Source organism: Vipera berus (genome assembly GCF_964194415.1).
Source record: "Vipera berus genome assembly, chromosome: 3".
Taxonomy (NCBI): Eukaryota; Metazoa; Chordata; class Lepidosauria; order Squamata; family Viperidae; genus Vipera; species Vipera berus.
Genome location: NC_138204.1, coordinates 169,344,339 through 169,372,072, shown reverse-complemented (window position 1 = coordinate 169,372,072; position 27,734 = coordinate 169,344,339). Strand labels below are relative to the sequence as shown.

Below are 27,734 nucleotides of genomic sequence, written 5' to 3'. Positions count from 1 at the left end.
TCACTCATTTTCCAACACGACCCAGGCAACACGCAAGTGGATCAAAAGTCTTCTCTTGGAATCGGAGGCTTCTCTAACGCACTATTGCAAATGCAGATTTTTGCCAGCTTTTCCTAATAAGATTTTTTAAATATTTAAGCCTCCTTCCGTCCAACCGTGCAATTATAGGGGTCTTTGCGACGGAGCAGGAAGAGTAAGAAACCAGATACAGAAACGTTCTGGTCCAGCCGAAGGAAGGGCAGGATGAACCGCGCGACAAGCAGGTCGTGTGGACGGGGTGTGTGTGCGTGTGTGGAACCAGGGATAGGACTCCGCCCCTTTCCGCGGCCTGAGCCTCTCACCTGCTTATTGGCCTCGTCGAAGAAAACGCAGTTAACGGGGCTCGCCTTTTCGAACTGCACGGGCCGCGCGCACAGCGCCAAGTAATAGTCCTCGCTGGTGGTCGTCGCCATGGCAGCAGTGGAAGAACGGTGGACGGGCAGAGAGAGCGTCGCGCACCCCTCGCCCACGCTCCGATGTTCGGCCGATCTGTTTTCTCTCACCGCCCCCCTCCCGGCGCCACAAAGCGGTTTACGCGTGAGGGCATGTAGACACACAACTCTACCTCTCTCTCGTCACCGAACAACCGCTTCCTGGTTATACAGTTCTTGCGCATGATCAGAGAGCTACCGGTCCTTAAAGGCGCAGTAGGCCTTTCAATGGACAGAAACGTCTCGCAGGGGTAAGCAACCTTGGCTCTTTTATGACTTGTGGACTTCAACTCCCAGAATTCCTGAGCCATCATGGCTGGCTCAGGAAATCCGGAAGTCCGCGAGTGATAAAAGAGCCAAGGTTGCCTACCCCTGGTCTAGGGCTCTAGGCCAGGGTGGGAGCACAAAGGGAGGCTCTGCTAATCCCAATGTACAACATAGTTGTGTTGTTGTTGTTGTTGTTAGCTGCGAAGTCGTGTCCGACCCATCGCGACCCTATGGACAACATTCCTCCAGGCCTTCCTGTCCTCTACCATCTTCTGGAGTCCATTTAAGCTCACGCCTACTGCTTCAGTGACTCCATCCAGCCACCTCATTCTCTGTCGTCCCCTTCTTCTATTGCCCTCGATCTTTCCCAGCATTAGGCTCTTCTCCAGTGAGTCCTTCCTTCTCATTAGGTGGCCAAAGTACTTGAGTTTTAGCTTCAGGATCTGGCCTTCTAAAGAGCAGTCAGGATTGATCTCCTCTAGGACTGACCGGTTTGATCGCCTTGCGGTCCAAGGGACTCGCAGGAGTCTTCTCCAGCACCACAGTTCAAAGGCCTCAATTCTTTGGCGCTCAGCCTTTCTTATGGTCCAACTTTCACTGCCATACGTTGCAACTGGGAAGACCATAGCCTTGACTATACGCACTTTTGTTGACAGGGTGATGTCTCTGCTTTTTAGTGTGCTGTCTAGATTTGCCATGGCTTTCCTCCCCAGGAGCAAGCGTCTTTTAATTTCTTGGCTACAGTCCCCATCTGCAGTGATCTTGGAGCCCAGGAAAATAAAATCTGTCACTACCTCCATTTCTTCCCCATCTATTTGCCAGGAATTGAGAGGGCCAGATGCCATGATCTTGGTTTTCTTAATGTTAAGTTTCAACCCAAGTTTTGCACTCTCCTTCTTCACCTGCAACAAGAGGCTCTTTAGTTCTTCTTCACTTTCTGCTATTAGAGTGGTATCATCTGCGTATCTTAGGTTGTTGATATTTCTTCCGGCAATCTTAATTCCAACTTTTGATTCATCTAGCCCTGCCTTTCTCATGATGTGCTCTGCATATAAGTTAAATAGGCAGGGCGACAGTATACAGCCTTGCCGGACTCCTTTCCCAATTTTGAACCAATCAGTGGTTCCGTGTCCCGTTCTCACTGTTGCTTCTTGACCCGCATATAGGTTTCTCAAGAGACAAATAAGATGGTCTGGTACTCCCATCTCTTTAAGAACTTGCCACAGTTTGTTATGATCCACACAATCAAAGGCTTTAGCATAGTCAATGAAGCAGAAGTAGATGTTTTTCTGGAACTCCCTAGCTTTCTCCATGATCCAGCGTATGTTGGCAATTTGATCTCTAGTTCCTCTGCCTCTTCGAAATCCTGCCTGCACTTCTGGTAGTTCTCGATCCACATACTGCTGAAGTCTAGCTTGTAGGATTTTAAGCATGACTTTACTAGCATGAGAAATGAGTGCAATGGTGCGATAGTTTGAACATTCTTTGGCACTGCCTTTCTTTGGAATTGGAATGTAAACTGATCTTTTCCAATCCTGTGGCCATTGTTGAGTTTTCCAAATTTGCTGGCAAATTGAGTGTAGCACTTTTACTGCATTGTCTTTTAAGATTTTGAATAGCTCAGCTGGAATACTGTCACCTCCACTAGCTTTGTTGTTGCTCAGCTTTTCTAAGGCCCACTTCACTTCACATTCTAGGATGTCTGGCTCGAGGTCAGTGACCACCTCATTGTGATTATCAGGGACGTTAAGCTCATTCTTGTATAGTTCTTCTGTGTAATTTTGCCACCTCTTCTTAATCTCTTCTGCCTCTGTTAGGTCCCTGCCATTTTGGTCCTTTATCATGCCCATTTTTGCATTAAACGTTCCCTTCATTTCTCCAATTTTCTTGAAAAGATCTCTGGTCCTCCCTATTCTATTATTTTCTTCTATTTCTTTGCACTGTTCATTTAAGAAGGCATTCTTATCTCTTCTAGCTATTCTCTGGAATTTTGCATTCAATTGGGTGTATCTTTCTTTTTCTCCCTTGCCTTTCGCTTCCCTCCTTTCCTCAGCTATTTGCAAAGCTTCCTCAGACAGCCATTTTGCTTTCTTGCATTTCTTTTTCTTTGGGATGGTTTTGGTTGCTACCTGTTGTACAATGTCGCGAACCTCTGTCCATAGTTCTTCAGGCACTCTGTCTATCAGATCTAATTCCTTAAATCTATTTGTCACCTCTACTGTATATTCAACAGGGATATGATTTAATTCATACCTGAGTGGCCTAGTGCTTTTCCCTACTTTCTTCAGTTTAAGCCTAAACTTTGCAAGGAGAAGCTCATGGTCTGAGCCACAGTCAGCTCCTGGTCTTGTTTTTACTGACTGTATAGAGCTTCTCCATCTTTGGCTGCAGAGCATATAGTCAATCTGATTTCTGTGTTGACCATCTGGTGATGTCCATGTGTAGAGCCGTCTCTTGGGTTGTTGGAAAAGAGTGTTTGCTATGACCATTGTATTCTCTTGACAGAATTCTATCAGCCTGTGCCCTGCTTCATTTTGCACTCCAAGGCCAAACTTGCCTGTTATTCCAGTTATCTTTTGGCTTCCTACTTTAGCATTCCAATCCCCCATGATGATAAGGACATCATTTTTGGGTGTTAGTTCTATAAGGTGCTGTAGTGCTTCATAGAACTGGTCAATTTCATCCTCTTCAGCACTGGTGGTTGGGGCATAGACCTGGACTACTGTGATATTGAATGGTTTGCCTTGGATTCGAACTGAGATCATTCTGTCATTTTGAGGATTGTATCCCAGTATTGCTTTTCCTACTCTTTTATTGACTATGAAGGCTACTCCATTTCTTCTGAAGGATTCTTGCCCACAGTAGTATACCTGATGGTCATCTGAATTAAATTCACCCATTCCTGTCCATTTTAGTTCGCTGATACCTAAGATGTCAATGTTCAGTCTTGTCATCTCTTGTTTGACCACGTCCAGTTTTCCTTGATTCATGGATCTTACATTCCAGGTTCCTATGGAGAAAAAATCTTTACAGCATCGGACTTTCCTTTCACCACCAGACATATCCACAGCTGAGCGTCCTTTCGGCTTTGGCCCAGTCGCTTCATTCTTTCTGGCGCTACTAGTACTAGCCCTCTGCTCTTCCCCAGTAGCATATTGGACACCTTCCGACCTGAGGGGCTCATCTTCCAGCGTCATATCGTTTTGCCTTTTGGTACTGTCCATAGGGTTTTCATGGCAAAGATACTGGAGTGGTTTGCCATTTCCTTCTCCAGTGGATCACGTTTTGTCAGAACTCTCTGCTATGACCTGTCCGTCTTGGGTGGCCCTGCACGGCATAGCTCATAGCTTCATTGAATTACGCAAGCCCCTTCGCCACGACAAGGCAGTAATCCATGAAGGGGAACATAGTTGTACTTTGGCAATAAAGGTTCATTTCAGCCTTTTCACCCATTGTACCACTTTTAGATTATGGCAACATCTGAGTACCACCAGTCGCCTAGCAAGGTGAGTACCACCAGTCGCCTAGCAAGGTGTCAAAAACTTCATGACCAAAAAAAAGGGGGGGAGTGATAAAGTACAGGTAGTCCTTGACTTACAACAGTTCACTTAGTGACTGTTCAAAGTTACAACGGCACTGAAAAATGTGCCCCCCAAGCCACAGCCGAGCAAAACACCTGCCTGCCTCTCTGGTGGCGCTCTTCCTCTTGTCCAGGTTTTCATTGTTGTGAGCATTTCTGTTGAGGATTGGCAGCGGGGGTGGGGTGGGGGGGTTTGGCTTTTATTCCCCCTGTCTGCTGGGTGGTTGCAGCAGGTTTTGGTCACTTCACATGACCCTGGGACACTCTGACAGTCATAAATATGAATCAGTTGCCAAGCATCTGAATGTAAATCACAAGACCCTGGAGATGCTGCAACATTCCAGCTGATCGGCGCTTCTTCTGGGCTCAGAGGCGCCAGGAGCAGTGCTGAGCTCCTGCTGGAGCCTGGTGCTGATCCTGGCACTTCTGCTCAGCCCTGACAGCCCTGCAGCTCCAGCCCTCTCTCGCTCAGGCTTGTGCAGTGCTGCCACCGGTTCAGCTCATTCCCCTCTCCCGCTACCACTTTTCTAGGATGGTCGCGTACCACCGGCCAGGTGCCAATATACCACAGATGGTACCCGTACCACTGGTTGAAAAGCCCTGCTGTAGGCGGCAAAGAGGGAGCAGCTGTCACGATTGGCATTCTAAAGCTGGGGAGGCTGATATCTTTCTCGGTATAGTAGCAGGACATGTAGAATTAACATGTCACTGAATATTTAGTTAGTTAGTTATCAAATATATATTCCACCCATCTTAATATCAATCTGCTCGGTTTACAACATAATAAAAACAAGAATTTTTATTTAAAAACAAGAAATTTATTTTTATTTTTATTGATTTAAGAATTAAATTTTAAAAGATTTAAAGCTGGTGCATCTGTGCACACTAAGTTCCCATGGCAGCTCACAAGCAGGTTAATAGACAGGTAAATGGCTGAGGTTGGGTAGGTGAGGGCACGTGTGTGGGAAGTACAGCAGGGGTCAGAGAGGGTGTACAAGATGCAAGGGAGGTACAATGAGGCTTAAGGAGGATATGCAATGGTGCAAGAGAGGTATGGCAAGATTTGGGGAGGGTGAACAAGAGTCTGCAAGATAGGTGTGAGACTTGCACAAGATCACAAGGAAGGTGTGGCAAGGCTTGGGAACAGTTACATGAACAGTTGGGAAGGGGTACATGAACAGTGAGCACAGAGGGGCTAAGGGAGGATGTGCAGGGGGAGACTAATACCAGCAATCTGAGACTGACCCATTGACCTTCTACAGAAGCTGACAAAGGTCACAAATAGCAATCCTGCAACCAGTTGTAAATGCGAGCTGATCACCAAATATCCAGAATACAGTAGATGACCATGGAGGTGCTTGGATTGCTAGAACTTTAATCACCATTCATTCTGTGTGGTTCTAACTTTGAACAGTTACTGAAAAAACGTTTGTAAATTAAGGACTACTTCTATTGTGTTAAGGTTTTTTACTCTGGTATTGCTATATAGCCTGATTGCTTGTAATAATCTGACACTTGTGTTGTTCTTTTGATTTGCTGGCACAGTATAGTTAGAATCTTTTGAGGGATTTCTGAGGAATTACAGAATTTCTGAGGATATACCATCAATTGCTGTACCTTCTGACTTAGTAATGACTGGAGTACTGATAGTTTGTCTTCTATCAGAGATTCTTTTAAGTAGGGAGTATCTTCTAAGGCATCTTGGATATTGACATGTCAATTGTACATTATTTCAGTATATTCCTTCTTTTTTAAATTTTTCCTTGAATCATATTCTATATTCTCTATATTGGTATCCTTTAGCCTATCGGTTTCTGGAAGATGTTCTTTGTTTCTGTGTTTGTTTCCATCTTCCACCATTTGTTATGTATCCAGTTTGCTTTCTTCTTTTTCTTGATTTTTGGCAGCCTCTTTTCACATTCATCCTTATTAACATCTGCATATTCATTCCATAGATCCTTTGGTACTAGTGAATCTAGTGCATTTCAACCTTCAAGGGGCTAACAAATAACATTTTCCACATTTTGAAATGTTTCGTGTTAAGTCTTCAGAATTCCCGCATTACTGGTAGATTAAAACTCTTTAGGATTGGAATTTCCGCTGGTAAGCAAAGTGGTTGTTAAGTGAACTATCACGTGACTGCATGGCTTAGCAATAGCAGTTTTGGTTGTTAGGTAAGGAGCTCATGGGACCACAACTTAAGACCCACTGCTAGCTTCCCCATTGACTTTGCTGATCAGAAACAGGCTGACGTGGCTAGTGATCACCTCTCCTGTCTCCTGACTGCTCCCACCTTGATCCAATCCATGGGTCCCTCCCAGTTCCAAGCCTTGGTTTTTCCAAGACAAGAGATGCTTTCAAGGAATCACTAAACCAAAAGATGCTTACTTACTTCTCCTGCCCCTATGTGAACTTCCTCCGTTTCAATTCCCTCCACCCCTTCCCTTTTGTCTACTCTGCACAGCACGGCTTAGATCAGGACACTGCTGTATACCACCAATGGCAGTCACTCCACCAGTTGCTGTTACCTCTGAGTGCAGTGGCAACAGAGCCCTCATGATGGGGGCTTGAGGCTAGTTGACACCAGCAAGTCCAAAGGGCAGGCCATGCCAAGGAGGAACAGAATGCCAAGATGGAGGACAGGGAGGCAGATCTGCTGGGTGGGGGCAGCAAAACATAGTGAAGTCTTCATCTTGGCTGCGTGGTACAGGATGGCCAAAAAAGCAGATGGGGTGATGGTGGAAATAGATGGGTGGGAAGGGCTGAAGAGGAGGCAATTCATGTACGGCATGAGAATATGTCTGCATACACTGCAACAGTCATAAATGAAGGCCGATTGCCAAGTGCCCAAATTTTGAATATAGGGATGTTGTGACTATCGTTAAGTGTGGGGACTGGTTTTAAGACCAGTTTCTCAGCACTGTCATAACTTTGAATAGTTGCTGGATGAATGGTCGTAATCAACAAACTACCAATACTTGTATTGACAAATGTTTTATCTTCTTGTGGGCTTTGGTGACTACACATGGCAGATGTGCCTATTTTACTTCCTGTTTAGTAATAGCTGAAAGTTACCACACCTTTGGGGAAACTGTAAAAATATTGCAAAATATTGATTTTGAAATAAAACTTAAATGCTTACTGGCACAAAACAAGAACAGATGTTAATTCAGGAACAAGATCTGATGTCTTTTATTTTTACTCCCATTTTGAAAGGAACAAGGCTTTTTACAGATTATATACATCATCTGTATCTTGTTATAACATAATGGATGACACATTTTAAAAAGAAAACTGTATCAGTGAATTATCTCATTTTATACTGGCCTTCTTAAATAATTCTCATCTAGTTAAGTGTAATTACACTGCAAGATAGAAATTATTTCTCTAAAAAACACAAATGTGGGAATTCTGTCACTTATACACAAAGCCCATAGGGACAATTTTTAGGACAAATGAATCCAAATTTCACTCAGTCTCTGTGCATATAAATACAAAGTAGGCAGCATTCTGAGAAATATGATAAAACAAACTTGGTTCTGCTGGCTTATTTTTTAAGTGGTTGTACAAACTATGTCATACCATATTACACATGACACTATGTTAAATGAACTTTTTTTAAAAAAAAATGATATTCTCTGAATCCTTTGAAAATACTGAAAATCTACAATCACCTCAAGTTTATATAAGAGACAATTCAGTTGTGTATTTTTCACTCATTTCACATAATTCAGATTTATTTAAAGATATTGAATTATCTTCCATTTAAGCACTATTTTAAGTAATAAAAGATTAAATATTGGTTACTGATTATCTAATAACACCTTTGTGAAGAATTGTATTACAACTAAAAGTCGAATTGCAGGCCAATTTTTTTATACTGTGTATAAAAATTATAGAAAAGCTTTAAACTGTTTTTAGTGTTTAACATAGGTTTCATTTGTTAAATATTAAGAATTTCTCCATGCCACTTCCTTGTAAAAATAATCAACTTTGGATAATAATGTAATGTCAGTCAATTCTAAAACATGAAACTTATTTTCAGAATCTCAAATATATATCAATATTTAAGCACAAGAAGCAATGGAGTCAAGAAAAGATCTATCTCTCTTACCTTCATATGTGTAACACTTTGGTGTTTTAATCTGAAAGTATTACATTGTTTTGAAATCTTACTTATATCACACATACTTCGCTACTGAAAATCTGATTTAACATAAAATGAAATTATTTTCATTGTTACAAAGGTATGCAATTAAGTTCCAATGGACTAATTGTGGACTTTTCTAAAACACATCAAAGCACCATTGTGTATTCCCTGAATGTTTCATTTACAGCATCTGAGCATACCCCATTGCCTTTGGCAGTTGACTTTTAATCACTGCTCTAAAATTTAGATACCAAAAATATATTTCAGATCAATGCAAAGTGCTATTCTTTATAAAGTGTTGGTGGGTCCCCATCACCATGTGTAAATAAGAAAGTTTTTTTTCCGTGATTTTCTACATGATCTTCATTAATCTTCTCCAAAGCTTCAATCTGTGAAGAAAACACGTAGAAATAAAAGTACATAGAGTTCCCAGATGATTCGAAACTGATTTGTTGAATTTCCATTTTCAGCATTATCAAATTAAAAATGAGAGGTTAGTACTAAACTGAACATATAAGGCATATGCTTGGATTCAACTTACTAAATAAAAAAGCTACTGACATCTGTTGATTTTCTAAAGGATTTTTCATCCCTAGCACCTCAAATGTCTCAAACTCCGAGTACTATATTAAATTGCAATAAAGCGAATTTTATTGTTATAAGAAACCATTCCTTAAAAAAAAAGCCATAAGAATTATTGATATTGGAACTGTCATCTTATTAAGTCTTTCTTCAGAAGAGCTTGGTATTGTTGAGACAGATGACAGCATAATACTTTGAGTCTGAAATTACTCTCAGAACTGTTACTGCTTCTCCTAAGTTATTACAAATCATATTGTAGATTCTTTATCTTCTTAAACAAAAGCATAGAGCTTTCCAGCAACACTAGAATAAAATCTTGTTTTTTTTAAAAAAGCCACCTTTCATTAAAAACAAGCAAGTAAAACACTCTTACCTGAGCTAAAAAATCCACCTCATTTTCAGCTGCAATGTTTAAATCTGAAACAGCATTGAAGAGTTCTCGCTCATTGAGTACATCAGGTACACCACTTTTCTGAAAGAACTTTTAATTTAAAAAAAAAAGATCTGTTAGATACCCAGAGATGTAAGCTTTCTAATATATATTTCTTTATGAATGTATGAACTTGCAATAATAATCCTTAAGCTGAACATGCAAGTTACCTCTACTTCAACAAGTTGACATTTAGACCCCCATTGTGAAAAAATACATGTGTTTTACAAAACATAATTATGACAAATAAGAAAGGGCTTCAAGCTGAAAAGAGTGGATATTTCAGTAGGACAATGTTCTGGAATGTATCTCCATATCAATCATAAAGTACTTACAAGAAATAAAGTACTTACAAGCCTTCACGGTCTCCAAACCTGAATACTATTGATAATCTGCTGCTAAGCACATTGGTTTGTGCTTAAATTGTAAGCCGCCCTGAGTCTTCGGAGAAGGGCGGGATATAAATGGGATTAAAATAAAATAAATAAATAAAATAAATCTGCAGAGATACTTTCAAACATGCAGTGCATGGAAGAAAGTATAAGAATATCTCTAAGCAAAAAAAATATGCAAAGGAGTGGGAAAAGTTCCAAAAGCAAGAATAGAAATATTTTTAGCTGGTTGCGATAACTGTTTGGATGCTTTTACTTCTGACTAGATTGAAAGGGTGTCCAAACTTTAGCACTTGCCATATTTACTATTTTCTTAGCTGAAATCTGTAAACTGAACTACCAAAAAAGTAAGTATGGATTTGAATTTTCAGAAAGATTTTACGCTTAGTTTTATGTATACAGAGGTTGTGTCTGTACAGTGAGGGATTCACTGAAATATACAATTTGACAAGTTCTGAAGCTTTTGCATACGATAAAAATATGCTGGTATTTTTGCTGGGAAAACTTGTTTCATACACAAACTATTCTAATGCAACACTACAGGTCCAATTACTGAAGACCGAGATAGGCAGAAATCTTACTTGTGAAACATTCCTACAATCTCTGAACAGGAATTGAAGTCCATGAGGATGTGTTGGATCCACAGACTGACTGACGTCAATTAACCAGACCTGTAAAAAAACTTACACTTTGAGCATGCTAAGGAAAATACAGATAGGTCTATTTCAAATTAGCATCTTCCATTTAAAATTAGCTTACCTGCCCTCTATGCCACAGCATGTTGTACTCACTCAGGTCGGCATGTACTAAATTACACTCCTTAAATAACTGTTGCATCATCTGGAAGAAAACAGCAAGTAATATTTTTGGAATAAAACACAAAGAGAAATTTAAATTCTCTCTCTCTCTTCAATTCAAAACAGCAGGTTGAGCATGTTATGGGGCTGGCAGGGCCCATGGGATGTGTCTTCTCTGTCATCGCCCCTGCCCTCTGGAACATTCTCCCTTCAGAGATCACAATGAAGGCCATGAAGACTTGGTTGTGTGCCCTGAGTGTTTTAAGGGTCATGTTTCTTGGCTGTATTAACACCCATGGTTACAGTTCTACTTACTGCTATATTTGTTTTATATTGTTTTAATTACTTTTAATTTGTTTTTATGTTCTATGATGTATAACACCCAGAAATCAAATATAGTATAACACATTATAACTCAGTACAGCATAATACAGTGCAGTACATGTCATAAATGATATGACATAACAGATACTCTTTGACTTACAACCATTTGTTTAGTGACCAAAGTTACAATGGCACTGAAAAAAGTGACTTGACCGTTTTTCACATCTATGACTATTGCAGCACCCCCATGGTCCTGTAATCAAATCTGGATGTTTGGCAAATGACATGTAGGAATGATGGTTGTAATGTCCCGGGGTCATGGGATCACCCTTTACAACCTTTTGACAAGCCCACTCAATGGGAAAGTCAAATTCACTTTAAAACCATGTTACTAACTTAATATCTGCAGTGATTCACTTAACAACTGTGGTAAGGTCCTAAAATGAGGCAAATCTCACTTAAAACTGTCTTGCTTAGCAATGGAAATCTTGGGCTCCATTGTGGTCCTATGGCAAGGACTACTTGCAATTCTAAAAAGAAATGCGGGTATGAAAGAAGAAACAAAACATAGCTAAATAATAATGCTCAGAAAATTCATCCCAATTGTATTATCTTGGAAAAATCTATCTATGTAGTTGCAGAATTGACATTGACTCAGTCAATCTTACTTGACTTGCAATGAGTTTAACTCTGTATTTCCAACAGACATATTTAAAAGTACCCTACTCATTATTTTCTCCAAATCTAGCTCCTGCTAACTAGACCATCTGTAATTCTAAACGGATTCTCATAACCAGTGCCTTCAAAGTTCAGTGGTTCCATGATCTGCATCAAACTTATCTGATCTGTGAGTAGAAAGCATTATGTTGGGAAAGGCTGTTTTATTTTCCCTTCAATGCTACTAAGCTTCATTACTTATTTTTAATTTCATAGGTGATAATGTATCTTTTAATTTCATAGATTCCCCCTAGGACTGTAGAGCGCATTCTAAGCAATGCTTTGGTATAGGTAGTCCTTGTTTAATGACCATTCAGTGACTGTACAAAGTTACGACAGTGCTAAACAAATGCTACTTACAATGATACAACCAGTCCTCGAAATTATGACTCTTGAAGCACCCCCGGGTTCATGTAATCAAAATGTCCATGCTTGGCCACGCATCTATATTTATGACTGCAACGTGTGCTTCAACTCTCCCCACCTGTTTCCCCTCCCTCCATCATTTCCTTTTTGGCTGCCTTGCACTCTACCAACCCTGTTACTCTGCACTCCAATTTATTTATTTTTTATTTATTTTTTTATTAGACTTATATACTGCCCTTCTCCCGTAGGACTCAGGGCGGTTCACAAGGTTTTTTAAAAACAATACAACAGGTTACAAAAATTAAAAACAATTAAAATGATTACACTAACCTTGAACTAAACTCCCAATTACAATTAAAACCCCAGTTAATACTCTCAGTCCAGGCCAGAAAGCTCGAACAGCCAGGTCTTCAGGTCCTGGCGGAATGAGCGAAGGTCAGGGGCAGTCCTAAGCTCTACAGGCAGCTGGTTCCAAAGGGCCGGCGCACCCACAGAGAAGGCCCTCCCCCTGGGTATTGTCCGCCGGCAATCTTTTACCGGCGGTACCCTGAGAAGACCCTCCCTGTGGGAGTGCACAGGACGAAGGGAGCTTGATGCTGGCAGCAGGTGTTCCCTCAGATATCCCGGACCCAAGCCATTAAGGGCTTTATAGGTCATCACCAGCACCTTGAATCTCACCCGGAGGGCAACTGGAAGCCAATGCAGCTCGCGGAGTAGAGGTGTTAAATGGGAGTATCGGGAAGCCCCCATCACAACCCGCGCGGCTGCATTCTGCACCAGCTGAAGCCTCCGAGTGGTCCTCAAGGGCAGCCCCATGTAGATAGTGTTGCAGTAGTCCAATCGGGAGGTCACGAGCGCATAAGTAACTGTGCGCAGGGCATCTCGGTCCAGGTAGGGCCGCAATTTACACCTCTATCACCTCCAGCTAATCTTTGTTGTCTTCTTTCACCCATGCTGATGAAGTGAGCTCTGTGGATGCATCGGATGGCCCTTTACAACACCTCAGGCCTTGCACTCCACCACCACTACCACGCTGACTTGTCCCTCTGCTGACAAAGTATGCCCAGTTGAGGTAGCTGCAGACCCTTCACAGAGCCTCTTAACATCTCCACAAAGTACTGAGGCAGCTACATCCCTTGAAAAGTCTGGTTGTTGCTGCTTGGAAAGATTTCCCAGGTTGTCTCTGCAGGTTTGCGCAAAACCATTTTTGCCAACATTCCTAGAAAACCTTCTGTCTGAATGTTCATGTACAGGGCACAACCTATGAAAACTTTTTGAGTAGCTCTTCTAGGCCTTCCAGTAGACAACGTTGCCCAATGTTGCAAAATGGAGTGCTTCCCATTTGAATGCTTTCCATTATGCTAGTTCACTGAGTACTTCCTTTATTTCAAATTCTACATTTATGCCTAACATATCTGTCAGAGCTTTCTGTAATTGAAACAAGACATTATAACATGTGATATTCAGCAATAAGCCAGAGAGACACCACTGATGTCCCACAGTGTTAAGAAGATTCTCAGAAACAAATCTGCATTCACATGTATGAGGTAAAAAATGGGGGGGAAAGGAGGAAAATATTACTCTGCAAGCAGAAGCTTGCTTCTGTAACACTGGATCTATTTTCATATAACATTGATCTTACATGAAGAACTTGATAGTAGGCATTTTTCATATCTTCACTACTGAGTTTTACTTCTTTTAGTTTAGGAGCTGGGACTTGATCCTGACCAATGAAAGACATGACTAAGACATGCTTCTTTAGGCTAACAACTTGTGGACAACGAATGCCTGCCTTCTGCATTCTATAAAGAAGAAAAACAACATTAATACGTCGATGAATGTCTAATTATGAAGTCCATTACCTTTAACATAATTCAGGGTTTCTCAAATTGTGGGTTCCAACTCCCCAATAGGTCAAGGGCAATTTATACAGGAGGAGATGGAATAGCTAATACAATTTGTGCATACAGTGACAAAATCTGCTCTAAGCAACCTGCAGCTGGCTTGTTCAGACAAAAAATTACTACATCCAAGAGGGTATTTCAACAGGACTCCAATGTCACCTATGCCAGCCTGATATGAATTGTAGAGGCAAAACAGAATTGCAGCCTAACTCCTTCCTGCTATGCCTGAGATTCAGTGTAATAAATTCAATTATCATTTTTGGGGATGTGTGTCCATTACTGTTGTTTGAAAAACCCTGTGGTAATTAATTTTACTCAGGAATTACCCCATATTTAATTTTACTCAGGAATTACCCCATATTTAAAAAAACTTTTGAAACTTGTTGATTAATGGGTTATAATCAGTTAGGTTTCATAAATGCTAACCATTTTTTAATCCTAAAATATATTAGTATAATTAAAAATGTAAAATAATGGTTATTGGCATAGTATTATAGAATTAAGATTTGATACAACACTAAAACCAATCAAGTATTGAATCATATATTCCCAACAATGTGCGAATGAAAAATTACTACATTGTATTTATATATATCCATTTCTGTACCTTGTTAAGTTGTGCATTTCTTTTTCAGCCCACATGCGGATAATTTTTCGTGGATTCAGTTTACTGAAACGTTCTCTAAATCTGTATTCATCCTTGATATATTTTTCACGATTCTTAAATTCATTAAGAGTAGTTTTAAACACTTTTATAGCACATTCTGAAGGAACTGATTTGATTTCTTCATCCAAACTTTAGAAAAAACAAAGCACTTGAGTTTAGACATATGCCATACAAACTCATTTTTTTTAAAGCTGCAGACAGATGACTGGAATATTTGTATTATTCACAATATTCAATATGATACTATCACATATCTTTGAAATATTTGATACCCGCCACATTATATGCTACTTTTACAGGTATCCTAAATTTAAAGTTATAAATAATGGATTTATCTTAATGTTTCATTGCATAATATGCAAAGACCTGGGAACAAGATAGATGCAAGACAGTTCCATTGCACTTACTGCACTGCTCTAAAATAATTTTATCTTTAGGGATTATCGATACCATAGTATACCTTCCTCCATATGCATGGAATACCACAGACTCTTTTCCTGTACTTATGCATCCAGTGATGGTATCAAGCATTCCAGAATTGACCATCTTGTACAGAAGCAGACGGGTTTTAGGATCTACAGCTTTTTCCTACACAAGAAAAAATGGAGTATCTTGTTATAGACCCAGAACAAATATTTTACAAATAGGCGTTTTCTTAAATTTGCTGACCAGTACAAATAACAAAAGGCTCTTCCAATTTACAGGAGTGCCACAAACGAAAACTATTTTGATCAATGTCTCAAGATCAAAGGAAGAGTTGTGTTGTGATATTGAGCAATTCCCTACTGATAGGAACCAAAGCTGTAATGTGCAGACTTGATATGACATCATGGGAAGTGAAATGTCTTTCAGACATTTGTATCCAGGACTGATAGACAGTCTGATAACTATGTCTTTTAATGACATGTGGGGACAAGCAATGATGCCAAAGAAGATTTTGAATGGAATTCCAAAGATGATGGGTGAGCGCAACTAGTGTCCTCTTCAATCTTTCCAGTTGGGCCATGGCATAAAAGAGAACAGGATCCTGGAAGTAAACCACTGGCCCTGTAGATGGTGTTATTCAGATGGTGTTATGACTGAGTTCCTCAAACACAGACTGCGTTACATTAATGACTTTACCCATGTGGGTACATCTGACAAAGACTCTCACTGGAAGTGCATTAAACTAATGAAAAAGCAAAGCGTGGCGAACCCCCTGAATGTAATGCACTGTGGTCTGAGGCCAAGAATTCTGGAGATAAAGGAAGAAACACGAGAGTAGCCAGATGCATGTTCCCCTTCACTGGAAGTTTTCTAAGAGGTTGGTTTGAAATATTTTAGCAGATCCTCTACCAAACAAGGGTTGGATTACATGACCTCTGAGGGACAATCAAATTCATGATTTTATAATGATTCCACTATTCTATTATTGAATTCTTAGTTCCTTCATGTACTCAATTATTTGTTGTAAACCCTCTGCTTTATCAAACTATTTCATTTGATTGAGTCAATAGGAAAATATAAAACTATTTCATTTGATCGAGTCACCAAAACGCACAGCGGTAGAATGTTCCTTCTTCTCATGGAGCCTGGCACTCCGGCGTTCCTCAGAGTATGCATGCCGCTTTAAGGCATTGAAAACATGATTGGATAATTTTAAATCCATGCCAATTCCATCACCAACTTGAAATTCTGGTCCAAACTGCAAACAAAGATGTAAATTGATAAGCAACTAGCTTTCATCATTATTTTAAATAAAAATGGATCTACATGCTGTTATATTCAGAGTTGAATCACTGAAATTAAATAATTCTAAGTATGCTCCCTATTTACCCAATTTTAAATTTAAAAACAAATTTAAATTTTGGAAAAAGAGACAAGTGTAATGTCAAACTTATTGTTTAAGGGACAACCTTTTTGATGATGAACTCATAGACTCACTAAGAGGAGAACTAGCAGTAGAAGTTCTTTTGAAGGTATTCTGGTTTGTAGTCATCCATTTGTCAAGCACGCAGAAAAATCATGCATATACATGCTCTGCCTTCATTGCACTGCTGAAATACACTACTTCATAACTGCAATTGATCCTTACTCTCTTCACAATTAGAAAAGTTGTCAAACCTTAAATCTCTGAATTTGCCTCTTCAATTGTTTTTAATTAATTTAATTTAATTTAATAATATTTCTATACCGCCCTTCTCCCGAAGGACTCAGGGCGGTGAACAGGGCAAGAATAAAAATACAGGCTTACAAAAGTTAAGAAAATGATTAAATACATGCCCATATACTAAAATACATCTTAAAACCCCAATAAAATAACAATAACAACCCCCCCCCAATCCCCTCATCAGGCCAGGCCAGCTTGTTCAAAAAAGTATGTTTTTAGGTCGCGGCGAAAGGAGCGAAAATCGGGCGCCGTCCGGAGCTCAACCGATAGCTGATTCCATAGTTCCGGGGCGCCCACAGAGAAGGATCTCCCCCTCGGGGCCACCAGTCGACATTCTCTGACCGGTGGCACCCTGAGGAGGCCCTCTCTGTGGGAACGCACAGGGCGGAGGGAAGTTGATGCCGGCAGCAGGTGTTCCCTAAGGTACTCCGGACCCCTGCCATGTAGGGCTTTGAACACCATTACTAGTACCTTGAATCTCACCCGGAAGGCAACTGGCAACCAATGCAGCTCACGGAGCAGAGGTGTAACGTGGGAGTATCGGGAGACTCCCAACACAACTCTCGCGGCTGCATTCTGTACCAGTTGGAGCTTCCGGGTGGTCCTCAAGGGCAGCCCCATGTAGAGAGCGTTGCAGTAGTCTAGTCGAGAGGTCACAAGCGCGTGAGTGACCGTGCATAGATCATCCCGGCTTAGATAGGGCCGCAACTGGCGCACCAGGCGAACCTGGGCAAAAGCCCCCCTAGTCACAGCTCCTATGTGGTCTTCCAAGGTGAGCCGTGAGTCTAGGAGGACTCCCAAGTTGCGAGCCCTATCTACGGGGGGTAATAGTTCACCCCCCATAGCAAGAGGTGGAATATCCGAATAAACCCGGGATGAAGGTATGCAAAGCCACTCAGTCTTGTCGGGGTTGAGTTGAAGTCTGTTCCTCCCCATCCAGACCCGAACCGCCTCCAGGCAACGGGACATCACGTTGAGGGCATCACTGGGGTGGTTTGGGGTCGAAAGGAAAAGCTGGGTATCATCAGCATACTGATGATACCCAACTCCAAAACCACGAATGATCTCACCCAGCGGTTTCATATAGATGTTGAACAGGAGAGGCGAGAGGACCGACCCCTGAGGAACTCCACAAACGAGAGACCTCGCGGTCGACCTCTGCCCTCCTGCCAACACCGACTGCGAACGTCCCTGGAGATAGGAGAACCACTGTAAAACCGTGCCTCCCACTCCCAATCCCCTGAGACGCCGCAGCAAGATACCATGGTCGATGGTATCGAAAGCCGCTGAGAGGTCTAATAGGACTAGAACAGAGGAATGTCCCCTGTCCCGAGCCCTCCAGAGATCATTCACCAGCGCGACCAATGCCGTCTCCGTGCTGTGCCCGGGCCTGAAACCCGATTGGTACGGGTCTAGATAATCCGCTTCATCCAGGACCAGAGGGAGCTGATGCGCCACCACACTCTCAACAACCTTCGCAAGAAAGCGAAGGTTGGAGACGGGACGAAAGTTGTTCAATACAGCTGGGTCCAAGGCAGGCTTCTTGAGGAGAGGCCTCACCACCGCCTCTTTCAAGACGGCGGGGAAGCTACCCTCGTTCAAAGAAGCCGATATAACTGCCTGGAACCAGCTGCGTGTCCTCTCCCGGGCTGCATAGACCAGCCAGGAAGGGCACGGGTCCAATAAACATGTGGTGGTGCTCAGCCTCCCCATGATCCTGTCCACTTCCTCCGGAGTCACAGAATCAAACTCCTCCCAGGTAATATCGACAAGACCGCCCGTGTCCTGCTCGACAGACTCTGCCCAGTCAGAGTCCAGGCCGGTCCGAATCCGAGCGATTTTGTCCGACAGATGCTGGTTAAACTCCTCGGCACGACCCTGCAAGGGTTCTTCCCTCACCTCTTGATTCAGGAGGGAGCGAGTCACCCTAAACAGGGCGGCCGGGCGATTATCTGCGGACGCGATAAGGGTAGCGAAGTGGTTAGACCTCGCCTCCCTTATCGCAGCGAGATAAGACCTAGTATAGGTTCTTAGTCGCAATCGGTCGGATTCGGATCGGCTGGATCTCCAACCGCTCTCTAGGCCCTGTCTCCTACGCTTCATCTCCCGGAGCTCCGCGGAGAACCATGGAGCTCGACGGGATCTGCACCGGGTCAGGGGCCGCAGGGGTACAACTTGGTCAAGAGCCTCAGTGGCTGCCCTTTCCCAGGCTTCCACTAAGGCGTCTGCTGAGCTGTGAGCAAGGGAGGCAGGTGGGGACCCCAGCGCCGCCTGGAACCTCTGGGGATCCATTAAGCGTCTGGGGCGGTACCATTTAATTGGTTCCACACACCCACGGCGGGGGGTGGCAAAATGGAAGACCAGCCACAGGAGATGATGATCGGTCCATGACGGGCATGACAATTGGGAAGCCCCCACCAAGATCATCTAACCACCGTCCAGATAAGAAAACTAAGTCAAGGGTGTGGCCTCCCTCATGAGTCGGCCCTGAAATTACTTGCGTCAGGTCCATGGCCGTCATGGAAGCCATGAACTCCCGAGCCAACTCAGATGATCCTCCCAGCGATGGTAGATTGAAGTCCCCCAAAACTATAAGTAATTATAGTAATTATTTATTACCCTGGGAATCTACACTTTAAATTGAATTTTCATTTTTTTCCTATACTTTATTTTGTTGCTTTGAATATCTTTTTGGGTGGAAAAGAAGGAAACAAACATAAAGGTGGATAATCAATCCAAACTGCATCAAAATCAAAATCAACTTATTTCATTCCCGTTGCTAAAACAGAACCGACCTTTGACTGTCTCTATCCATGCCATTATTTTAACAGAACATCTTAACTGGTTAGGCAAGTTTCAAATTTTAAGAGCTAATATATAAATTCAGGTTTCTTTTCCATCTTTTTGGAGCAGGAATTCATACTGATATTTCTAAATCACTGTAAGAACCTCTCTTAAATAAAGGGACAAAAAGGTGAATAGTCCCTTCATAATGGCTGCAGTAACAGAATAGTTATCTGTCTAGAACTTACATTTTCCATCCGAGCTGTGTTCTTTCGTCCACATACAACTTCATCATGCTTGGTGGTTATATCTTTTCCTTTTCCTATAAAACCCTTTTTTGGAGTAGTTGTAGGTTTATCTATCAATAAGCAGAACATTACATTTAAATGTACAATATCTCAAAAGCAAAAGTACGTTACCATTTCTTTAGCCATAGTTCTTCTATGGTCTGAAATCCAAGTGACAATATGCTTAGGAAGCTGTTCCCCTTGAGAAAGTCTGATTCAGCTTTATATTACTTAAGTAAGAAAGCTTTCAAGGAAGCTATTTTTGTAACTATTCACTACAGAATTGTTAATAAATATTGCTAAAGAACACAGCCCATTCACAGATCTTTTAAAAACTGTTCTCTTCCCTTGCTTAAATGGTTCTATAATCCTCACAAATAAAACTTATTCACGCTGGGGTTATCCCTGTTTTCCTTCCTTCCTCTCATTATAAATGTAGACCAAACCCTGTGGATCAAGAATTTGCCTTTTGCTTAGGTCATAATTATATCTTTATAATGTATACTAATCAAATATTCTAGTATTAATAAAACATGGATGCTTCACTGTTTACTTTTTATAAAACAATCAAGTAGACAACATACTCATCACAAGACCTTATTTCCAAATATCTTGAAATGTTTTGACTCCACAAATTACCTGCTTTATAGGGATCATGACGAGTATCCTGCCAATCAACCTCATCTTCTGAACTGTCACTGTCTTCAAAAGGATGCACTTTTCGGTAATTCTCAAAAGATATGGACACTTGAGAATCAAAAACAAATGCATGTCATTTTTAAAAAAATCTGCCACCTTTGTTTTTTGAAGATTAAGACAAAGATGAATGAGAAATAAACTTTATTCTAACAAGGGAATTATGGCAAATGCAAGGTAACCTTTGCTATCGCCGTTGAACTTTTTTTCTTCACGCCGAAGTTGGGCATCATATTCTCTATCAAATTCCATTTGCAGCATTTGTGCCAGCATTAGGTCACTGGAAGTATCAACATTCTCTCCACTCATGAAGGGTCTGTCAATAATCCTGGTGTAATAACACAAAATGAAACATTAAGAGCAACAAAGAAATACCAACTCAGATTTGCTATTTCTCTATATATTGTTGAATAGCAGCCATTAATACAAAATCAAAGTTTAGTATAGCTTCTTTTGTAACCCCAAGTGGAGAGTATAAATTTCAAACAGCATGAATAAAACCCAACTGATGCAGAAGGAATACTGCTATACTCAATTAAATATTGACATTTGGACTACTACAAAGAACTGCATGGTAGACTATCACAGTGAAACTGCCCCAAAATATAGGAAGCAATTACATTTACAAGATCTTTCCCCACAATGAGCTATTTTGAAGTCTTTGTCTCTACCAGAAGATAGATAAATAAATGATGGGCAAGAATTTTGCATGGCTAGGGAATCAGCAGACCAAGTTATATTCATTCTTCCTTTGAAAAAACTATTGTGTTAGATGAAAGAACTCAGGGTTGCCATCTTCCCTATCTGATTTGCTATCTATTACAGATTAATACCCAAGGCACAAGAAGTATTTCCTCTTTTCCAATAAACCCTAGGTGATACAACCAATTTCTATACAACATGCAATTGTGAATGAATAACATTTCTTCCACTTGGAATAAAACTTCCTCAAAGTATGGAAGCAGTTTATCTTCTTCTTTGGGGAAACGCCTACGAAATGTGAGGTTGTAATAATCTCACAGCTATAAGATTACAGAAGGCTACAATTATGGCAGTAGCAAGGAAAGTTGCAAATTTTCTGGTACAAATGAGGAAAAAAATACCTGAAATACTATGAATTGCTGTTATTACTGCTTTGGTAAAGTCATATGCATGATTTAAAACAGACTTACAAGACAAGAGTGCATAGAATTGCAACTAACCAAAGTACTGTGCCAATTATATATAAGTACCATATGAAAATGGAAAGCTATTCAACTTACGATACAACTTTTGGAAAAGCAACACTTTCTTCTTCCAACTGTAGCTCTTTAGCTAGCTGTTCACTCATGACATCAGCAAGAGAACATGATATTGTAGTGTTTTCAGGAGTTCCCCACGGGCACTGCAAAGATAAAACATTCCATTGATCAACAGAAGATACAATGTCAGGTTCAAGCTACCATACCCACCACCATGAATAGTCCCAAGTAGACATTTTATTGTTGATCCACTACATTACAAGAATCTCATCAGAATGTCTGCCTTCCCTTGGGAAATCGTGGCTATATACCTATGGGTTGACTTTGATAAGACACTTCCTCCCCCGAACTGCTAGAACTCTTCTTTACTTTCTGTAGAGGGGCTCTCTCTCCTTTAGCCAGTGATTTCACCACACACATTTCTCTACAGTTTTTCGTATGTATACAAAGGAGCCCAACAACTAAGAAAAAACATTTATTTTGTCACTACTGCTTTTCAGAATATAAATTACGTTGGACATTTTTTTTGCAAAAGCTTTGCTTCCTGAAAAATTTTTGGTGATTATAATAGACCCCTTAAAACTGAACACAAAGATAATTTCAGAATTAATGTATAATACTGGAATTTTGTGAAATATGAAATTAACTTTTAATGACTATAATGTATTTAATTGCATAAGGTTTCTGCCACAGTGCATGAGTTCAATAGGGCTATAAGTGTTTTGCTGCGTACTTTCATTTGTATTCACTGACGGATTCCAGTTGCTCTGATATTCTTTTTCTATTGGTGATAATGTCCTGGTGAAATCTTTAACCATGTTCATCACCTAGATTTCTGGGAAGGAAGTCCAAGTTGTAGAAAATGAATCTTCAGCACTTTATGTCTTGTATGATGTAAGAAGTTTGCTAACCAACTGAATGTAGTTTGGTGCTCTGTAGTTGCCAAGAAAATTCTCAGTGACATCCTTGAATGCTTTCCAAGCAATTTTATCTGGCTCTTTGAACTGGTTGTCATTCATGAGGTATCTGATGTGTAGACCAACAAAAATGCCTTCTTTGATGTTGGCATCAGATATTCCTGGAAATATTTGTCTCAAATAATGAAAACCTTCTCCTTCCTTATTCATCACTTTCACAAAATTTTTCATCAGTCCAAGTTTTAAGTGGAGGGAAAAACATCTTTGTCAGGTCAACAAGCGGTTTATGTTCCACAATATTCTGTCCTGGAACCAAATTCTTCCTGAGTGGCCATTTCTTTTTAATGTAATGTGAATCTTTTGCGTGGCTATCCCATTCGCATATGTAATAAAAGTACTTGGTATATCTCAGCTGCATTCCAAACAGCAGAGCCACTAATTTTATATCTCCACAGATATTCCAGTTGTATTTGATGAACTGGATGAGCTTCAACAAGTGTTCCATATTTTGTACTTTCTTTCAAATGTATAGCATTGTGTAACAAGATAGTCTTGAGACTTAACACTGATAATCAGCAAAATGACACCATACTAGTGGGTTATGCTCATAACCCAAACAATCAATATCAATACAAAACTAGATTGTATACCTGTGTACAGAAATTGGTTAAATCATCTTAGAAGCTTTGAAAGACAGAAATGTTCATACCATATGACAGCAACCATCAACCTTGCAGTCTTGAACCCAGGAGTTCTGCTTTTGATTTTGACAAACATTAAGTCCCTGATCAGTTTGTATTATGAAATGAGATTCACCAGATAGATATACACAACTCAAAATCCGTATCATTGTCACTGCTTTTACCTGACTGGTACATTGCAGAATCTTCATCTGTTTTGTCTAAGCTATATTTCTGTGGTGGTTTTGATACTGACAGATTGTCATCATGTGGCGCTGGACTCCTGGCTGAAGGCAGATTTAATTGATTTCTTATTTTTAGCAGTGGCATTATTCAGACAGAGGTAACAGTCAGTCACATGATCATTCTATTCTTCCAAGTTCCTTTGAGCCAACCTCTAAGATCAACACATCTTGCACAAATAATGTGAGGAACTCAGGCCTTGTCTTGATCATCAATCTTACACCAAAGTACAGTTCATATGCTTTCTTAGTCCAGTCATGGTGCATCTTTGAGGCTCACAACATATACTCACCACAAATGGCTGTTCGACATTGGCAAGACATTTCTGCCATTGCCAATCAACCTACAGCAAGTCTATAACTGGTTTACTTTTTATGTAAATTACATGTATATAGACAATGCTATGCCTTGAAACAATTGCATAAAAATACATGGAAACTGATATCAACAAAATGAATAGCATTTGTGCTTGTGAACTGCTTTTATAGCATTTCCAGGCAGCATCCATCCAGCCTCAGCATGCCTAGGCATGCCCAAATTGTACCAGATCTAGAAATGTTATGCAATATGCTGACCTCATGCATGGACATGCATAAGCTACCAAAGCATCTTACAATGCAAGCAAAAAGTAGTGAAATTGAAATACATCTAAAAAGAAACTGCAAAACAGAAGATTTCTAGAAAACTGGATGTAATGGGTAAAATTACAGGTTAAAAAAATCTACAAGATACATCTGAAAGTGTTCGGAAAGCAAACTGTTGTCCTGTGTTACCAATCATTTATAAGCCAAAGAGTTATGATTTCTTGTTGCTTGATAATTTTAAACTTCTTAAAATGTAAATTAACTTGAATATACCTGCTCAAGAATAAGATTAAACAGAAATCTAATTTTTCTTTGTAAAAATACATCTTAGCCCATTATCTCAAAGATTACATTTTATATCATTTTTCAATTTTAAAAAGTGTTCAACTGTGAAGAATAAAAAAATTACAAGAGGCTCTAAATGAATTTAAAATATATGGTTATAAACCTAAATTCAGTTATAGTAGTTACCTTTTATCCTTAGAGCAAAATTCATTTTTGAGGAAATATTTCCTTTAAAAGTATACTTCCTGAAGGATCTCTATCCATGTTAAGCCTGGGCAACTTTTGCCTTAGAAGTACACTTACTTTGATAAAGGACAAAATGAAGATATATTCAGCTTTATCCAATAATAACAAAGACTACAAGTATATTAAGACACAGTACAGCACAGAAGTGAAAGTGTCATCCCTTTATATGCCTCTTTAGCGCATTTATTTTTATTTAAAAGAAAGAAAAGTCTTTACATCCACTTGTCCTCCAATTTAAAACAATATCAATGTTTTTTCTCCATTCCATTTTTTGTGATATATTGACAGTAAAGGTGAAGTTAAGGTTTAAGGATGATTATAATCCAAGTCATTTAGATATTACTGTAATATTCTAGATACAATCACTGGTTATGTCCCATTCCCCAAATACTGGGATAAGAAAGCCCCAAATGAGCTCAGAATTAATTAAGAGTGGGAAATCTTATATGGCCCAATTCAGATTCCCTGGTGGCTGCTGGGAGAGTTAGAATTTGTCTTTCCCGAGACGTTAGTGCTTTGTATTACCAAGAGTAAAAGATGAAAGATGCCTCCTCTTATTTATTTATTTATTATTTGACTTATATACCTGCCCTGAGTCCCCATAGGACTCAGGGCAGTTTACAGGGCAATTAAAACCATACAATACAAAAGTTAAAATAAATTCAAAACAATTAATTAAATTTAGAGCCCAAAGTTAAAAATTAAAACTTGAAAACCCAGTTAAAAAAAAAACCCTCAGTCTAGGCCAGACAGCTCAAAGAGCCAAGTTCTGGTCACCTGTTACCATGTTATACAAAGCTGACTTGCACCTGTTGAATATCCGTTTATTAATCAACTACGACAGGGGTCGGCAACCTCGGCTCTTTTATGACTCGTGGACTTCAACTCCCAGAATTCCTGAGCCAGCATAGCTGGCTCAGGAATTCTGGGAGTTGAAGTCCACGAGTCATAAAAGAGCCGAGGTTGCCGACCCCTGAACTACGAAGAGCCATAAAGCTCTAACAGAAAAAGATGGCCTCTCTACGGGTCAAACAAGGAAGAGGGAAACCCCGAAGTCAGCGGGACCTAAAGAATCAGGTCATCCATCTTCGGCCGGCTGAGGCTGCTTCCCAGTAACACAGCAGAAAAACACACGGTTGCCCCTCACGGGCAAGAAGGCTGCGAACGCCAAGGTTTCGCCCCGCAAACAGTTCGCCTCAGACGTTCACGCGTTAAAAACAGCTGTCCTCTCTCTTCCGGGAGGTTCCAATCATGGGCTTCCCTTCACCAATCCAGGTTTGGGAAATCGCCGGGTCACAAACCCCTCCTGCCCTTCCCCACGCACCTTCCTTTGAGGCCAGGCTGGACCGGGACTCGCCTCAGCAGCAGGGATGACAGCAGCGATACCAACGGGATCCATGTTGGGCGGAGAAAGAAGCAAGCCGAAATCACGCAAGAGAGGAAAAAAAATAATAATCAGCAGAGCCGGAGAGCAAAAACGACGGAATGAATCTCTTTCCGGCTTCAGGAACTTCCCGGAGCTTCTCCCGCCCCCTTACTAGTCGGCGGCGGCTGTTCATTGGCTCCAAAGCCCAGCTCATCCAGCCCAGCGGATGAGCCGTTTCCTCTTTGGGAAGGTCGCTTTTCTTTTCCCCGCCCCCTTGCCGCCATGGATCCCACCCTCTCTCCCTCCTCCTCCTCCTCCCTGTTGCGTTTGTTTCGAGGGGGTTTCGATGTTTCGTTCTTTTCGGAAAATGGTTTTTTAAAAAAATCCTCCTTCTTCGGCTCGAGTTCTCCCCGAGCTTGAATAGATGCCAGATCAGGGAACAGTGGAATAAACGGTCATCAGGTTGCAAAAATGGCTTCAAAACAAAAAGCGGTTTTTGTGCTTTTGAGTAAAAGCTCATAGAGCACCAAAGACTCCACAAAAGGAGTTTCGTTAGTACAGGGGTAGGCAACCTCGGCTCTTTTATGACTCATGGACTTCAACTCCCAGAATTCCTGAGTCAGCTTAGCTGACTCAGGAATTCTGGGAGTTGAAGTCCATGAGTCATAAAAGAGCCGAGGTTGCCTACCCCTGCGTTAGTACAACTGTGTTACGTTTACTCTCTGGGCTAGGAACCAGGGAATGAGTGGCAGGCTGAACAGCCATTAGTGCTACCTCTTTTTTCCCCCTGTTTTGATTAGCCTCCTAATCAAGAAGTATTTGACTTCTTTTAGCTTTCCGTACACACGTGCAGAGAAAAAGCTCTTACTAGTATCAAATAATAAAACACGAATGAAGCAAAGATACCACAGGTTTTAGTGTAATATGCTGATCGGTGTCACGAACTGTACTTCACACTGCTTTAATTTTAGGACCCGGAAGACATTGTAGCTCACCTTCCCTGAGTCGTAAATGTAACATGTCAAGTTAAAGGTATAAATAAAAAAGTGTTGGATTATGCACTGCTCACATTAGTTCTACGATTAAAATAATATAAAGGAACAGACGGGCAGTGGTATCCAGAGGCAGCAAAAACAGCGAAAAAACCTTACAATTAAATTAATTATATAATCAGCATACATGATGAAACAAATTTTAATAGACCAAAATATTGGCTGTAATAAAGCTGTAGCTTTGGAGAAACCACAAGTCTCTCTCTTTGTAATGGATTTCAAGTAGAGATGAGTGATGTCTTAAAGTTCCTCAAAGATGGGTTGCTTTTGTCTGAGAGTAATGAAAAAATCACAGGCATTTTGAATTGATGTCCTATTTCAGCCTTTGAAAAAAATGTAGGACCTTAGACTTTTTCTTGTCTTTTCCATTGTTTTCTCTAATTCTATCATATCCCATTTTGCATTTTGAAAATCTTAGTCAAAATTATGCTGACAAGTTTCTAAGACAGCATGCCTTTTCACAAATATCAGCTATATTCTGCCAATCTATTCCTTTGATCTAAGTCCTTTCTGAAAACAGCTGGAATACAGACACTTTCTTTGCTCTGGAGAAGCAGT

At 40.7% G+C, this 27,734-nt stretch overlaps 2 protein-coding genes across 5 annotated transcripts in view; both read right to left on the bottom strand.

Moving 5' to 3' along the window:
• Positions 1-617, bottom strand: part of RMC1 (regulator of MON1-CCZ1) — a 29,497-nt gene extending 28,880 nt beyond the window's left edge. Inside the window, exon 1 of the mRNA XM_081322340.1 lies at positions 342-617. Within this exon, the coding sequence (XP_081178466.1) occupies positions 342-452 (111 nt within the window). The 5' untranslated portion in view covers positions 453-617. The remainder of the gene's footprint in view (positions 1-341) is intronic.
• Positions 618-7,485: 6,868 nt separating this feature from the next.
• Positions 7,486-26,279, bottom strand: RIOK3 (RIO kinase 3). Of its 4 annotated transcripts, none has more exons than XR_014026129.1 (14): positions 26,083-26,279; positions 21,825-21,946; positions 20,745-20,890; positions 20,506-20,613; positions 19,828-19,937; positions 16,187-16,330; positions 15,107-15,234; positions 14,587-14,775; positions 13,718-13,877; positions 10,631-10,711; positions 10,453-10,542; positions 9,833-9,920; positions 9,423-9,530; positions 7,486-8,856 (listed from the first exon to the last, which is right to left on the bottom strand). XR_014026129.1 is itself a non-coding variant. In XM_081325279.1 (14 exons), exons 3-14 carry the CDS (start codon positions 21,890-21,892, stop codon positions 8,749-8,751), a joined length of 1,440 nt encoding a protein of 479 aa, XP_081181405.1. In that variant the 5' UTR covers positions 21,893-21,946; positions 24,699-24,814; positions 26,083-26,199; the 3' UTR covers positions 7,486-8,748. The 4 variants fall into 4 exon arrangements, 2 of the variants coding, with proteins under 2 accessions (XP_081181405.1, XP_081181404.1); XM_081325279.1 differs by lacking the exon at positions 9,833-9,920 and adding an exon at positions 24,699-24,814 and having other exon boundaries at positions 26,083-26,199; XR_014026128.1 differs by having other exon boundaries at positions 9,423-9,920.
• Between the last annotated feature and the right edge of the window lie 1,455 nt (positions 26,280-27,734).